General features: G+C 38.2%; 1 protein-coding gene across 1 annotated transcript in view; it reads right to left on the bottom strand.

Annotated features, from left to right (window-relative positions):
• Positions 1-4,651: 4,651 nt before the first annotated feature.
• ANKRD50 (ankyrin repeat domain 50) overlaps positions 4,652-17,117 on the bottom strand; it is a 37,898-nt gene continuing 25,432 nt past the window's right edge. The window contains exons 3-4 of the mRNA XM_010165890.2: positions 7,474-11,021; positions 4,652-5,174 (exon numbers count right to left, since the gene is read on the bottom strand). Of these exons, the coding sequence (XP_010164192.1) occupies positions 7,477-11,021 (3,545 nt within the window). The 3' untranslated portion in view covers positions 4,652-5,174; positions 7,474-7,476. The remainder of the gene's footprint in view (positions 5,175-7,473; positions 11,022-17,117) is intronic.

The following is a 17,117-nucleotide window of genomic DNA, read 5'->3' as shown; positions in this document are numbered from 1 at the left end:
TCAACCAAGTTGCATGCTGCTTCTTTGCAAAACCATTTTTTCAAAAAGCTTCTTGCAAAGAATTAATTTTTCCTCCCAGAAACAGCAGATTGTGTTCTGAACAAATATGGTCCTTCAGCAAAGATCGACTCCTACTTGAAAAGCACATCTACCCGCTACACACACCAAGCACAAATCCAAAACGTAGCCCCATAGTAGCTACTATGAAGAAAATTAACTCTGTTGCAGCCAAAACCAGCACAAGATCCAACGCCCTTCTGCCAGCAGGATGTTAGTGATTCAGACTTAAAGCCTGAATTAGTGCTTCAACTGAAAGGAACTGTTAAACCAGACATAACTGCTTGAAACCTTCCAGATTTGAAGTGGCAATTATTTTTCTGATTAGCTCTATCTGGCATAGCCATTTCCTCCATCACCCCTCCTCATCTCCTGGTTTTTCAAGGATACACAAGAACAATGATGAAAGCTACGGCAGCTCTGGCAGTCCCCTATGCAAACGTTGGACCAAGCCCCAAAAGGCAACTACAAAAGAGACTGGGGAGTCCAAAATGAACTAATGAGGCACAGAGATGAAAATAAGGTCCCAAACCAAACCACAAAATCCTTCATCATGTTCTTAATCCATCAGAAATGGTTACAGGACACAAACTCAAATCCTTGAGAAGACACGCAAGATTTTATCACAGGAGTATGTTAGACATTACTTATCTCCACTTTAAAATCCACCTGTAATTGTAGTTCTGTGACTTGGCTGGTCTAACACAAACTTAGAAGAATAAATGTGACAACAGTAGGTCTTTCTGGGACACCAACGAAGTAGATTTTCATTGTAAAGGTCAATTTGTTTGTATCACCTACATATAAATTTGGAGACTTTGTTAATAAAATGATTTGCCAAGCAGATTTCTCAGTCCCATACCCCATTTCTGTGATTCTTTGTAGCATAAAATGATTAGGATTTAGATCAATGCCAAATTCCCATTGCTGTCTCTCAAAGGGCTTCCAACTGAAAAGCTTTAGTTCATTGTGCCAACTAGTCCCAGCTTTCTTTCAGAAAATACATCTAATGCACAGGCCAAATTGCTGTAAAGATCTCACAGAAGATGTGAAGCATTGTTCAACATGATTGTTTATATTCCATAGAATAAGAGATTTAAAACAGGTGTTGAATCATTTTATTTGAATATTATTATAGTGATTATCTGAAGATGATGTGTGTCTCTGGAATATAACATTCTCAAAAATTAATTCAGTGAAAATGATTCCTTGCCTCAATCAAAAATAGCCACTGAACTAATGCATCTCATACTTTGTTGACATAAAGAATTTAACAAAAGAGGGTCAAATAATTATTGTAAGAAACCATAGAAATAGCAGAAAACAAGTCAACAGTTACCAACAATTTTGACTGTCATTCTCTAAATCTTAGAAATCAGTCGACCAACGAGCACCCAGTGTGAACCGGAAGAGATGGAGCTAAACCTGAACCATCATCATCTGCAGAAGGCACAGCCAAACTCTTCCTTCACACTCAACAACTTTGCAGAGAAATTACGGTGGGCACGTAATCTAAAGCAGAAGGGAGACAAGATTACCGGGGCAAACAGGATTATTGCAATGACTGGAAAACTTCTCTCTCCTACTTTTTTTTTTTTAATACTAAGTTCAAGAAAAAAAAAACTGCATAAGCTATTACCATCAGTAAGTGAGCTTTTGCTTAAACTGAAAATACTACAGAGAACCACTGATCAAAGAGCTAAATTAACAAATACCATCTGAAGTGGTAAAGAACTTACAGCAACTGAAATACTGAATTTATTTGCTCTCTGGGTAGATACAGTATATAATCATAATTTTAAGCAAAAGAACATGCAGGGAATTTTCTCCTGGAAGTGCCGAGGGCTGATTTAGACTAATGTGAAAAAGGTCAGTTGAGCAATAAGCAGGGTCATAGGAATTAACGAATTAATGTCAGAGTCTGAGCTTTGCTAGCCTAGACTGCCTACTGGATATATACATTGTGTTTCATTAAGTCCTACCCAAATGTTAATCAAGTTTAATAACTTTTTCCTGACATGTCCCAGGAAACGAGGTAGTAAAATTAAAACAGTTACATGTCTGCTGAAAAGCAAATATATTTATTATGCACTTTCATATACACAGGGATTTTCGCTTAATATAATACAAGGAATAAAATAAAAATTTTACAATGTGAAATTCATTCAATGTACATTAAAGGCTATTTACAACCCACTCCAGGAAAAACAGTCTATCTGCAAATGAAGTTAACTGAGGAGTTCAGATGGGGAATATTAAGCGTAACAGACATTTGCATAGCAGAGTAACTGATGAGGGGAAATACCTTTTTCTTTTTTTTCTTTTTTTTTTTTTTTAAATAAATGGTGACGTTTTCAATACTGAACACAGAGAAGACAAAAATGCATCAATTGTGCCTCTGTTATTTCTTAACGCATTTCGCTTCCAAAGAGGTTTTCCACATGCATACAGTATTGATATCCGTGTCCACAAACCAGTCTTTTTCCCTAGCGCTCCCATCAAAAATTTTAGATGTCTTGTGGAGACAACCTTGGTAGGACCAGTGAAATGGGATGAAAAGAAACATGATTCATGTTTTATTCAGGTTTTTTAGGTTGTGAGAACTGCTACATCGCCAGAAGAAACTGTGCTGAGTCACAGCTATGCAACTCCATTTACCTCCACTTGATTGTACACATGTGAAAGAGAAGAACAGAGCCAACAACAGGGGGAAGAGCAACTTTTCTTTTTACGCAAAACTCTCACAAATGACAATATTGAAAAAAAACCCCAAACCATCACACAACAGCAGGATGGACTTACACAGACCTTCTGAGAAAGTAGATGTTTTAAAGCAATTCATGCTCTGTTCCAAAGTGATAATCAAAATCTGTAAGAATTGTCATTCTGAAAACATTTTAAACAGGTCTACTTTCTGATGATTTGGATATGAGGTTTCCCCAACAACTGTTTCAAAGGTCAATATTATTCACACAAAAACCATCAGGCTATCTATAACTTGTGGCCCCTTGTGAAACTGGCCATATTTTTTATGTCCTCTGTCCACAAGGTGCAACTAATAACAACACAATAAAATTAAATAAATATAATCCCAATGACAGTCCAAGGTCAGTAGAAAAATGTCGGCATTCAGGGATCCCTTTCTATAGAACAAAACATACATCTAATAACTAAGAAAAGTTGTATTCTTGCACAGTATTGCAAGTGTACTGTACTTGAGGTTCGGAACAAGTTTGCTGAGAACATTTTGGTACTTCCTCTTTACTGAGCCACTAACCCTCTTAAGGCCATTCTGCCAGACTCCTGTTATGTTTATTTTATAATTGTCCCACGGGGACAAGAAATTCAATACATGAAACATTCAGAACAATCGATATTGCCGTGTGTCAACTTTGAACATCTAATTTTACTATATGCTGAATGCCTGACTATAAAAGATTCTTTTTACATTTAGTAACAAGCAAATAAGAATGGAGGTGCAAGATATTAAAAAAAAAAAAATGTTCTGATGATTGTTAATCATAATAACAGCACACGGAGCCCTTTAGTGCCTCAGAATATGCACTACATATACATGAAGGGGCCATTTATCGAAGTTTAAGGATAGCCATACATCTAATTAATCCTCTATGAAAAATAACCTCAGCTTTCTATCATCTTATTTGTGGAATGATCAGAATTAGAGTATGAAAAAGATGAAACCCAAGCCTTTAGAAGAAATACTCACATACAAAAATAGGCTTATTTTCTAAAGAGCGAGGCTGTGTAATGGTGAATAGCAGGATATAGCTTGCATTTGTAGGAGAAAAGAACCCACTTGTTTCATTTTATCACTCACAGAACCGTGTAAGTAATATGTGCACATTCAAAGGAAAAATTCCTATCGTTCACTTTCACAACAATGGCCTCGATTTTGCTCTCTTTTATATAAGCAGAATCCTGCTGTAAGAGTGAGGAACCAGCTTTCCATTATCTGTAGATGGACTATCCAGACTGCCCATTACCCACGCTCCAGGTACAGAGATACTCACACTGGCTCTACCTCATCCATCTGAAGCAGTAATCACATTCATACAGGTTTGTGCTTTAAATTAGTTATTGTCTCAGGACAGGGCTAACTCAGTAATCTCTGTACTCCCCAGACAATGGTATTACTAACCATTTGCTTTTCCACTGTACTCTCAACTGTGTATTCTCTCGGCTTCATTAACAAAGCGTCTGTATTTTCCATGGTGCATTTTCCTGACCTTCTCAATACAGTCTTTTACCTTGGAAAAAAGAAAGAGCTGTTTCTAACATATAAAGAAATACATGAAAGCAGGATAAGACTTTTTACTTTAGCACCTAAAATACCTCCAGATTCAGTTACCTCATTACCATAACAATAACAGAGGTTATTTAAAATCAAGTATCCAAGCCCAGATTTGCCTATTGCTTTCAGTGGTCACAGTCTGCCATCCAGATTTGGTGCTGTAGTACCAGAGAGTGGATTTTGCTTCTTAAAAATCCCAAAGGTACTGCAGATGGCTGGAGTCCCAACTTATTTGCAACCACTGAACAACTATTACACAGAGAGAACACGCAAGTACAGTATTTATAAAATACTGTTACAAGACTTGTATTTCTGGAGAGAACTTTTTTGAAGTACAGGGGGAACTGACCATACATTACAACAATGCAAAGGTGACACACTGTTTGCTTATTTTCTTTAGCCACAGGAAAATAAATACAAAAAACACTGCCTTTTCATACACAGTTCACTGTGGCACATGCACCTCTACCAAGTGTTCTGGAATAGGAAACCAGAATTCCTTGTTCTTACCATTTTCAGCTGTTGTCAGGGAAATACAACATATATTTTTCTGCAATTAAAAAAAAGTGCTCATTCTGTGTATTAAATACAAAGTACACAAAATAAATTTTTGAAGCACAGAGGGTTATACTGAGAAGGCAGCCTGAAAACGTAGGCACGTTACAGTAATTAAGGTAACTGTACTGTAGTAATCACATTCTTGAATTTCTAGGTGGACCAAACAAGCATTGTATGCTTTCATCCCAGCCAGCTGACAAATCATTCGGAGCAGAAGCGCTTCTGTTCAAAGTATCACGGAATTGGCCTAAAAGTACAAAAATAAGAGACATTTTAAGTTTTAAAATACTCTGTAATATGAACAGTGTTGTCAGAAAGAAAGCTGTAGCATTTCTAATTAAAGTTAAAAGCGCACAACAGCACAACGATGATGAAAAGTATTTCCTGCCTAACTCAAATCCCATGATTGATTCCCTGGGCTCTCTACCATCCAAAGCAGCTACAAGGTCCTCACAGCAGGAGAGCTTCCCCAACAGAGCTCTGAAACTGCAGTCGGGGAAGGAAAGCTGTTCCTCAGGTGCTCTGGTAGAGTATTTCTGCTGGGATTCTCCACAGGTGACTAATTTATTCACTGGGCAGGGAAATTACTGGTTTTGTGCTCAAGACTTGGTGAAAGAGGAGGTAAATTATAGCCTGCGCCAAGCAATTCATAATCCACACAAAATTGGTTTAAACTTCCATATTTAAAATGAAACTCTGAAAAACTCTTAGAGAAAAAGCAAAAGGAACGAACCTTTTGTTATCCATCACCTCATCTGCTCAGCCACTTGCATAAACAAGTACTTCATGGAGAATATCCCTCAATTTTCAGTAAAGCACTATTAGTTCCAGATAAAGCAAAGCCCAATTCAAGTTTCCAAATTGTATGGGGAACGTTCCAATTTTTTACATGCTTTTGATTATATTTTCAAATCAACAAAGACAGAAAAATGAATCAAAACGAGTCTTTTGATGACAGGTCAGGTCAAATCAATACATCCTACATCAGAACCATACAATTTATTGACAATAAAGTGTAACATGAAAGCAACTACTGAGCATTAGGTGCAGGTACAGAAGAGTTAGGAAACACAGCTCTTAATTATATGTTTTAACATGTTTTATGGAAGCAGAAAAAAAAGTTGCAAACAAATTTAAATCCTGTTTGGACATGATCTAGAACTGTGGGAATCTAAAGTCCTTTTGGCTTTTATGAAGATATAAGGCACATTCTCTCTCACGTGGTTATTCCTCTCTCTGCCTGCTCCTGTTGTCCTGCCTCTTCACTTCTCCCTGCCTCACAGCTCACTTGACCCGTTGTTAATATTTGCATTTTACAAATGTACAGCCTCTTCTATATAGCTTTTGTTTCAAATATTTTAATTTAACCAAAATGCCAACCTGGAGTCCTGAACGATATTCTATAACACTCTGCCACGCACCAGAGACCTCAGCTACATCTAGAGAGATGCATTAATTAAAGTGAAATCAATTTCCAGGACATTTCAGGAAAAACCCTGTCTAGGTGGTTTTGACAGTTGAAAACCTCCCATTTGTGGATTCTGCACCACCTGCTATTGTCCTGGGAACCTGCAGTCTTCCATGACTTGCAGCAGAGACAGCCAGAAAGAATATTCTTGTTCTAAGGAGTCTGATCTGGCCAAAATGCAGTATTTACACAAACAATGTTTTCAGAAATAAGCAAAAAAGCAATAAGAGATGTGCATATAATATTTCATCAAGATGTTGCTTCTTTGAAACTCAAATAGAAAATATATTAATTATTAACACATTCCCGGTAACCTAAAAAAGAAAAACCTCATCAGGAAGAGGGAGAAAAATAGTTCTATTTTAGCTGACTCACTGACAATTCAGGGCTGAAAATGCTACATAAAATTTCTTTTTCAGCTTAAAATTCAGCATGGGAGAGAAAGTGAGAGATCTAAATGAATTCCAATGATTAAGAACTACAGAATGGTCAGAAAACTGGTACCATAACACAGACCCTAATCTTGCTCCAAGGAATGCCATCTCTTTTATAGGAGGGTTACCTTCGCAGTAAACAGGAATAGAAAAATAAAGCTTTAGTGTAGCATTTTGACTTTTTAATTGGTAGATCATTATGCTGCAGAGATTTCACATTTAAAATTGAAAGCCAAGTTCTTGCTTGTAACTGACAAGAATCTTCAGAAGCTTCCTGAAAAGCATTTTTGCAAATAATTAAATAATCAGCGTAACTGAAAATATCAGACATTAAAATTCCCACCTGTCTTTATGTTTGAAAAGAAAATTCCAAATCAATGCTACGTGAAACTTGCTGTTTTATTCAGCTGCATATCAAAGACAGTGGGGTACGATTTGAGCAATCAGAACTCAACAGAAAATCTGACAGCAATCCTATTCCTCTATGGTTGATGCTTTTAAACAACAAATACTTGCCAGGTTAAGATTTTAACATTCATGGTTTTCATTATGATGATAAATGGCAACGAAATGTAATTTTAGCTTATTTAAAATGCACGTGATGAAATACAGGCAGTTGTTTCCTTTGTGACTAGACAGGTTACCTTTTATAATGGTGTTTCCTTCTTGTAGTTGAAACTTGGGTCGCTCCCTTCAATCTGAAGTTTTAAGGCTTGCTTAAGGCTGAGTTCCGTCTCCGCGGGAGGATAGCCTTCCAGTACTTCCTGATGCCCTCTATCCTGCACTGTTCGTGGGACAGAAACCCTACTGAGAAAAACCTGATTGCTCTGAAGATGGTAATTTGGATTTGTCATAATTCCATTTCTCTTCTTCTGTTCTCCACTCTGTTGGTGAATGAGGAACTGTTGCTGAGATCGACCAACTTCTTGCTGAGCTGGTGGGACCAAAATTTTGCACTGTGGCTCTGCCGGCATTGATTTAAGTGGCACGCTCGTCCCAGATTTGGCAAGAGGTACTCGTTTATCAAACTGAGTCATTTCATACTCTAACACTTTTGGTTGGGAAGAACTACTTTGTTTTATTTTTTTGCCAGCTGACCCAGATTTGCTGGAGTTGTCCGTTTTCCCCCCTTTGTTAGCTTTCGTTGATTTCAAACTAGGTTTTACTTGGCTCCATTCAAACTCGCTACTTGGTGAATTATGGTTTTGACTTAGGGAATGAGTTGTGGAAGAAGGAGAAACGATAGACTGCCTACTTCTGCTGCGTGGCAGGGAATGCTGCTGTATTTGCTCTGTGAATGACAGGCTGTGGAAACTATCGATGGGCACCGTCTGAGCAGTGGCAGTTGACGACGTGGTGCGGAGAGAAGAATTTTTGGAACTTTTTAGGGAATTATTTGATAAAGATGACTTCTGACGGTCAACTGTAGAATCAGGCGACTCTGAAGGAGAACTGAAGGCATGAGCAGGCCCATTAGATAAGCCACGCATACTAGGCTGCATATCTCCACCAGTACTCCCAGAACTATTGGACTTCATTGTTAACGACTGCATTTTAGAGGAGACTGACTGTAAGGGTTTTTGCTCCATTGTGTGGACTGGAGATGGAGTGCAACCATTCAGGGTAGATGCACCGTATTTTTCCAGTAATTTAATAATCTGAGAGTGTCCATTTTTAGCTGCAACACGCATAGCGGTGCGCCCAAACTGGTCAGCATGATTTGGATCAGCACCGTGCTCCAGTAATATCTGGACAACGTCAATGTGCCCTTCTTGAGCTGCAATGCAGAGTCCAGTAGCACCTTGATTACACGTATGGTCAACTAGAGCTCCATGCTCAATGAGAAGCTGCACTACCTTCACGTGACCTTGCCATGCAGCAGACTGCAAAGCAGATCTCTTCTCATTATCTGCAGCATTCACATCAGCATGGTATGTTATCAGCACCTGTACCATCTCCAAATGGCCCTGCCAGCAGGAAACATGGAGTGCTGTTCTTCCTTCAGCATCACTCGCTTCTACGTTTGCACCATTTTCTAAAAAATACTCAGCCATCGTAAGCTGGTTTTCTAACGCTAAGATATAAAGTGTTGGCCGGCCATCAGCATCTTTGTAGTTTACATCTGCTCCATGGCTGAGCAGTAACTCAACTATATCTCTGTGACCTTCTAAAGCAGCAACCCGGAGAGCATTTCTCCCATCATAGCCTCTCTGATCAATGTTGGATTTGTTTTCCAGTAATATCTGCACACAATCATAGTGACCTTCTTGTGCAGCTAGTACGAAAGGTATACGTCCATCGTTATCGATTTCATTTGTTCTAGCACCTTGTTCTATAAGAGCTTCACAGATCAACCTGTGACCTTCAAAAGCTGCCATATGCAAAGGTGTCCAGCCTGCATCATCTCTATGATTTTCATCTAGCCCCCTGTCCAGCAGAGTCCGTACTACTTCAACATTGCCTTGCGCAGAGGCTATGCTCAGAACTGTTCTCCCTTCACTATCAATGCTATCAACAGCTGCACCCCAAAATAAAAGAGTATTTACAACTGAAGCGTGGCCCATGGAGGCTGCTGCCAGAAGTGGCGTACGACCATTGTTGTCTGTGTGATCAACGTCAGCTCCTCCTTCTAGAAGGAGATCAACAACATCTACGTGTCCTTCATAAGCAGCTACCAGCAGCGGAGTCATGCCATCTTTATCGCAATGGTCAACTTCAGCACCACGGTCAATTAGAAGACTAACCACGGAGGCATGTCCCTTACTGGCTGGTACGCAAAGCGCAGCGACAGACAGCGCAGTCCTTCCATCCACATCCTCATGGTTTACTTCTGCACCGTGGTCCAGCAGGTGCTCCACAATCTCTTTATGCCCCATGTATGCGGCCGCAATCAAAGCTGTTCTGCCCTCGTTATCAGCTTTATTAACTTCAGCACCGTGTTGAAGCAGATTCAGCACAATATCTTCGTGCCCTCCCCAAGCTGCTGCTCTTAGCGCCGTTCGACTGTCAGCATCTGCACAGTCCACCTTGACTCCAGCATAAAGAAGTGCAGAAACCACCTCTGTGTGCCCACCCCAAGCTGCAGATCTCAGTGCTGTCCAGCCATCGTGATCAGTGTGATTAACATTAGCCCCACATCCGATCAAGCAATTGACGACCTTGGTATGTCCCTGCCGAGCAGCTAAGGTAAGTGCTGTTTGCCCACGGGTATCTTCTATCTCTAAATCTGCTCCCCTGGACACTAGGAGGTTCACAACATCGAGATTGCCGCTGTAGGCTGCATTGGCCAAGAGTGTTCTCCCGTTGGAATCGCACTGGTTTACTGAGGCTCCGTTGTCTAACAAGGTGCGAATGGAATCTTCTCTCTCCAGAGCCTGCCGAACAATGCAAGACGTGCGGTCATCTTCACTGTTGACGTGAGCACCAGCTTTTACCAGTAGCTGTAATACTTCTTGTTCTTTAGGAATTAAGGTTGACAGGGAGTCTTTGACGGGCGTGCCGTTCCATATCATCCATAAAGCCAGCTCTGAAGTCTCTAACTGTAAATTTGAATTAATTAGATGCAATGCAAACTCCTGAGCTTCTAATGGTGTCAAATCCTTTGCCCGGCAAGTGTAACTCATCGCCAGCATTCTGTGCCCCTCTGCTGCGTTACACAAGTATTTCTGTGTACAGTGCTTTACATCTAGCAACCATTCTGCAAAACTGTAATGGAACAAGATTTTTGTATTTCCAAGTCCATCCATAAGGACTTTTGACAGGACATCCAATTTGCGTTGAAAGTCTTCTACAGTCAGCGTCGTATTTTTGGTCCACACTGCATGATACAATTCCGTTGTGGTTAACGGCCTACAGGCTGCAAGAATTACATTGAGAATAGGCTGGACCTTTGCAAATTGTTTTCTCACAAAAAGTCTCTGACAGAGCCAAAGGTATAGGCCGTTTAACGTTCCCGGAATATCACGGATCTCTCGTAACATAATAAAATTCTCCACAACTCCATCTAGGACACGTTCCAGATATAAAAAGCAACCGCTGCTTTTGATGTGAAGCTGATTCAGCATTTCTGCAGTTTCTTTTGTGAGGTGTTGTCTCAGTGCTTCTTCCTGATCTAAACGATGCAGAATATATTGTTGCACATCTTTCACAATATAAGCCTTTCGTAGATCGTCCAGACTTATTTTTCTAAAACCTATTAAAAGAGAAGAAAGTTGTTATTATTTCTGATCTAGTTTTGCTTAACTCAATGTTAAAATAAAAAAATAAAAGACAGACATTTCTGAATAGCGAACACCCAAAATAATATATTTCATGTGTACACAGTGAATGTAAATTAATAATCATACAATGGTCCGGGTTGGAAGGGACCTTAAAGATGATCCAGTTCCAACCTCCCTGCCATCAGCAGGGACACCTTCCACTAGACCAGGTTGCTCACAGCCTCACCCAACCTGGCCTTCAACACTTCCAGGGAGGGGCAGACTCAACTTCTCTGGGCAACCTGGGCCAGTGTCTCACCACCCTCACAGTCAAGAATTTCTTCCTAAATAACAGCAGAGAATTTTGATAATAGACACATTTTTATCATCATGTACTATAAGAAGAAATACATGCTACTAACAAATAAAATTTTAAAAATCACTTTGAATCAGGCACTGGGTATCTACCTTGGACAATACTAAACATCTAAGCAAAACCACCAGAACTGCAACCAATATAAGATTATTAAGCATTATTATATTATTAACGGAATAATCCCTTCTCCAATGTGGTTAACAATGGAATGCCAAATAATTTTCAGCTATTTAGATTAAGATGGCTATTATATTAATATAATTATAGAAGAGGTTAATCACACCTGGTGCATATGCATGATGAAATGTACATAATTCACTTTCATCTGATCACATTACTTTCTTTCAAAAGCTTTTATGATATAGAAGAGACACTCAAAAATAGTTTTAAGTATCTTAACACCTCTGTGCACTGAAAGTTACCTATTTTTTTTCAAATAAAGACTGAGTTTTAGATAAACACCCCGGTTCTCTGCTAAGTGACTCATTGTACAAGGAAACAGGTTTTATGATCTCATTCTTTTTTCAATCTGTTTACTATTTAGAGGAAAAAGGGAAATTATTTCATACATGCATAGTGTGTACATCTTCTCCCTACACACGTACATGCACAGCCCCCCCCAACCCAAAGCAAAGAACATTATTCTTAGCAGCCCATGGGAAGGCCCTAGGGCAACCTTGGTGACCATAAAACTCTCAAGAATGAGGTGGAATTAAGATATAGTTGTATGGACTAAATGGCTCTCTCTGTCACTTAAAACACTGCTTTGGTAGTACCAAATTAAGTATTTGGTGAAGACCTACCCTCTTTGATTAATGACATATTACATCATCTGAACACTACTTTTCCGGAAGATATGGGAAAACTGCAGAGGTCACAGACACAGCAGCTTAAACTACTGTGTTTTAGGCCAGAACTGCATCTCGCTTCTCCAGGGAGAGGATGTAATCTCTTCCTCCAGTGTAGCAGATTGCACACATTTCCTTACAGTCAGCTCAACTGGTTGTAAAAAACCTGCCAACTTTGTTTTTTGAACCAAAGCAATGACAAATCTCCAAATTATATTGAATAAAAACCAACCATAGAGCAAGACATTCAATGCCATTTTAGCCCCATCTCTATGGAGCAAATAATTTTAAGTCAGACTCTGAAGAGTATTATTTTCAGATCTATGTTTTGATTCTATTTAAACATTCTGTGGATCAAGCTGCTCAGTCTGTAAACTTGTTCTGACTGAAAATTCAGCTTGATAACAGAGCTGTGTGTTTTGTTCCCAAGTGTCTTCAGCAGAGGTTCTGAATGTCACATTAAGCTCACTCTGTTAATTGTTTAGTCTACACAAGCGTTGTACAAACACAACAGATTAAAACTGAGAGGCAAACTATGGTGGTGTTACTAAGACATTTCTGCTTCCCTTATTAATTATGGTAGCATTGCTAATCTTACAGGACTAAAGAAATAGAAAACCTGAAATAAAATCATGCTTCTCCTCAAAATAAAATCACTGGATAGGACACTTTTGCACAGTCACTTCTCAGGCTAAGACTATGCTAATAAGATTGCCTACTTGAAGATTTGTGAATGAGAAGGCCAGGAGGCAGAAAACTATTATTTTGGGGGATCTTTCTCCATTTCACAGATGTTTTATTGTTTTGGTTTTTTTGCTTTCAAAAGAAATAGAATCATCTTTATCCACCATTACCTGTCACAACTTCAAGTAATGTCCTAACTTGGACTAGATGATCTTTCGAGGTCCCTTCCAATCCCTAACATTCTGTGATTCTGTGTGACCTGCAGAATGGCATAATTCATTGATTTACTATGTATTTGATTAAAATATTCTGTATGTAATTTGTAAAGCCCATAATTCATGTACATAAGCCAAGTAAGAAACTTCGCGGAGTATGGACAGCCAGTGCCCTGTGATTCTGCAGATCCCAAGCTTTCACTTCAAGTGAAAGGCTATTTTTAGGTTATGTTCCTTCAGAAGATACAAAAAACCAAAGGCATTAAAACAGGGCATTGCTTGGTGCATGCATTCAGTCACATGCACACAGAACATATGCTCTGTTCAATTCAGAGCAAATGCAACCCTTGCATTCACTCATCTTCCTATTCCTTGAACCTCTCTGCTTCTCCTAGTCAGATTTGTACCTGTCCCTTGGTTGTATGAGAACAGGGCTCAGAGCTCTGCAAACTCCTCCTCAATGTGTTTAGTCATAAATGACTCGGCTCCCAACATCCCCAATCTCTCACATTAATCCCATGCCCACATCCTTCCTTCCAATATATATTTGCATGGAAGTTCTTTTTATTTTCAAATTACTCAAGTGGTTTTTTTTTTTTTCCCAGTTTTTACTGTAGATTTCATTTCCCCCAACAAGAAAACCCCTGACTCACATAACAGCAATCCTGAGATTCCAGCTAACATTCAGTGTTGACTGGCTAATGACTACACTTCACCTCCCTTGACTCCCAACCCTTCACATGAAAACTTGCAGAGTGACAACTGTTTAAGCATCTCAGTCCCTGTATGTGTGCTTCAAAAGCAAAAGACGTGCTTATCTTGTAGTGTTCTTTGAATAACAATTTTCATTTTGCTTCCCAAAATGGGTAGGTAAATGAACAAACCCATTTTGGATGTGATAAAAAACCTCAAGACCTTAAAAAAAAAAAAAAGTAAAAAAGGGTTTGTGGCTGGGTTTTTTGTGTGTCCCCCTCCTTAAATGAGGTTGTATCATTACTTTGTTCCATATTAAGGTTAAAAATATTGCCCTACTCTGTACTTAGTTGATACATACTAAATGTCTAAGTACTTCAGCCAAGCAAACACATTTCAGAACACTTCAGAGCAGTGAATATTCCAGGAGTCAGTCATTTAAACAATCTGACTGGCTGTATGTTCACCAAAGCTAAGAAAAAAAACCCCTTTCTTCTGCAGTATTTCCAAATATTCCTTGTTACTAAGATCCTATCTATAGTATCTGAAGACAAGTTTATATAGCAAGCAGCACACTACAGTCACACAGATTTTCAGACATCCCAGCGATGATATGCTCTTCGAGAGCTGGGATTAACAAACTGCCACTGTAACAGACTTGAAATAGGTTGGTAATTTTAACCACTGCACCATGCCATACTATAATAAGCAAATAATTTAAGAGTGCCTTATAGATAGAATTATTTTTTAAATAAATCTCAAATTCTTGTTGCTAGCTCAAAGGAGAAAAACAAGTCATGTTGGTTTTTTTTTTCCCAACTATCTAGCTAAATGAGGTCATTTTACATTTCCAAACAAAGATCCTGCAAACTCACTTTTCAATCCTGCCAGATACAAGAAGTCACTTTCATGGATAAGAAGCACCAAAACACTAAGAGAAAGCTCATTTTGTTCCAGATGCATTCCCACGAACTAGTTAAGCTCAGCAGAACAGGAGTGCAGTAGACAGAACTTGCAGTCCCACGACCCTTCTTTTTGCATTGTTAAAATTTTTCTTACAACACATCACTTTCAACCCAATGGGAGCTCCAATATGGATTTTCCTGATTTATTAAATTCCTGGCAGTTCTGTAAACAAATCAGTTCCAAATGTATTTCTTGGCAAGATCTAGGGTCATTCAAAGGAAAAAAAAAAAGTATCTTGGCTATAAAAATACTTTTACTGTATGTCAACTTTTCAAACTTTAATACTGAAAAATAAGCTATTAACTAGCAGATTCTAGCAAATACCTAAAAATATCCTTCTACTTTCATATCTTTAAATACATTTACATAAGTAAATTTCAAAAGTTGTAAATATATTTTAACATATTTCATTTAAGTGAATTGTTAACTTTAAAGTAATCTAAATGATTAAAAACATGGCAATGTTTTGGCCCTAATCATTTACACTGCTAATCTAAGCATATATTAAATCAGGTATTTCTATGGCCATTTATGCACACCTGCTCAAAAAGAGCAATGTATCCAGCACAGTAAAAACACACCTGACAACTGAAGCAGCACACCAAGCTTTTAGTGCATTTGCTGTATAGATATAACACATCTGCATTACAAATTTCACTGCATTTAACCCAGATGCTTAGAGTCACTGAGGCTGAAATCTGCTACTCTCACTGCTCTATGCCACTGTACACAAGTTTATTTAGTTAGATTTACAGTTATCAGTCCATTTAAAAGAATTCAGTCTTCCTTCTTTAATTACAAAGCAAGGAAGTTCAAAATTCACACACAACTTTTACTAGGAAATATGAAATTCCCCAGTATCATATTTTCCAAGTGGCAATCAGAAGAAAGGAAACAGTAACTAAAAGCCCCCAGTTTGTTTCCCAAGCCTCTAAATAATTGTTTGGTTGTTGTTGTTGTTTTTCCAAAAACTAAACCAAAACAACAAATAAACTTTTTCAAAGCTTTAGTATTATAGAACTAAATTTCACAACTACATAAGTATACAAAAATTATCTTTTATAGTAAAAATCCAACTCCCATAAAGACTTGAATGTATCATAAAACCACCCAAATAAATCTCAACCTACAATAACAAATTAGAAGACAACTTAGTTTTTCTTCTTTGAAGCAATCTCTCCTGAAGTGGTCTCATGCCATTTATTTTCTGGAACAGCAACTAATGAGAAAAGGTTCAGTCCCAAATCAAGCAACTGATTTGATTTGGGGATTCAGCCATATGACTATCTGAGAAGCTTCAATTACCCAACAGTACAAGTTTTATGGGTGCAGAGAAGGTGAGTTGTGATTTTTACTATATTTCTCTAAAGCTTTCACATTTTTGCTTATTTTTTTTTAATTTTAGGAAAGGCTACAAGAAAAAAAAAAAAAACCCTCCACATCCATTCAGACCAGAACCACTAAAGAGAAGAAATACCAGAGAAAGTTATGCTCTCAAGATTTCTACTCCAGAATAAGTTTGGATAAATATCAGCTCTTAATAGTGTTGTCTGGAACTGAATGATAGATAAAAGAGTGAAAAATTAATGTCAGACTGCCTGCTTTTGCCTATGGTAAGTGGGTGAACAGAGCTTAAGCTGCCTCTGAGGCTAAACTGAACCCTTTTTTATCTACTTTCATTCTTTTTCTTGTAGTTTCCAGTGTCTTCCCAGTATTTAACATTAACTTCATTGAAACCACGGTCCCCTGAGATGTGACATCTGCATGGGTTGTACCACACTGGTGCACCCGTGCTTCACGCATGAGAAGGAATTCTTTGGATGAAGAACGTCTGTGTTTAACTGAGGGGTATAATCAAGCCAGATGCCACAGATAATCTGATTTACGTGTGTAGCAAAAAAGAAGAAATTAAGTAAATGCCTATTAAAAAGCTTCTTTGAATCAGTAATTAGAGCATTTGTACGTATGCACTTTTGTCTATTTAGCTTCATGCTGTTACGCTGTTTATGAAAAAGTATCTACTTTTTACTCAAACTTACCTAAATAAAACTGCCTGACTTTAAAAAGCCTAAAGTTTTTAAACTAATATGATGGATCTTTAAAAAAAGGAATTAAGTTTTGTAACAACTGCTATGCTTTCAAGATTTAGCCTTAATTTAGAAGTATTTTTGTTAACTAATTAGCTGAAGCATAAAAAAAAAAATATATATATAAAATTGTATGTTCTGTGCCACTTCTACTTGCTTGACTGTCTGTATTTGTAGCCAAATCACAGCAACCGATGATGTGGGAGATAATGTGTATAAT

Source organism: Antrostomus carolinensis, unplaced genomic scaffold (assembly GCF_000700745.2).
Source record: "Antrostomus carolinensis isolate BGI_N321 unplaced genomic scaffold, ASM70074v2 scaffold13974, whole genome shotgun sequence".
NCBI lineage: Eukaryota > Metazoa > Chordata > Aves > Caprimulgiformes > Caprimulgidae > Antrostomus > Antrostomus carolinensis.
The sequence above is the reverse complement of the archived record's forward strand: the minus strand, read 5'-3'. Positions and strand labels throughout refer to the sequence as shown.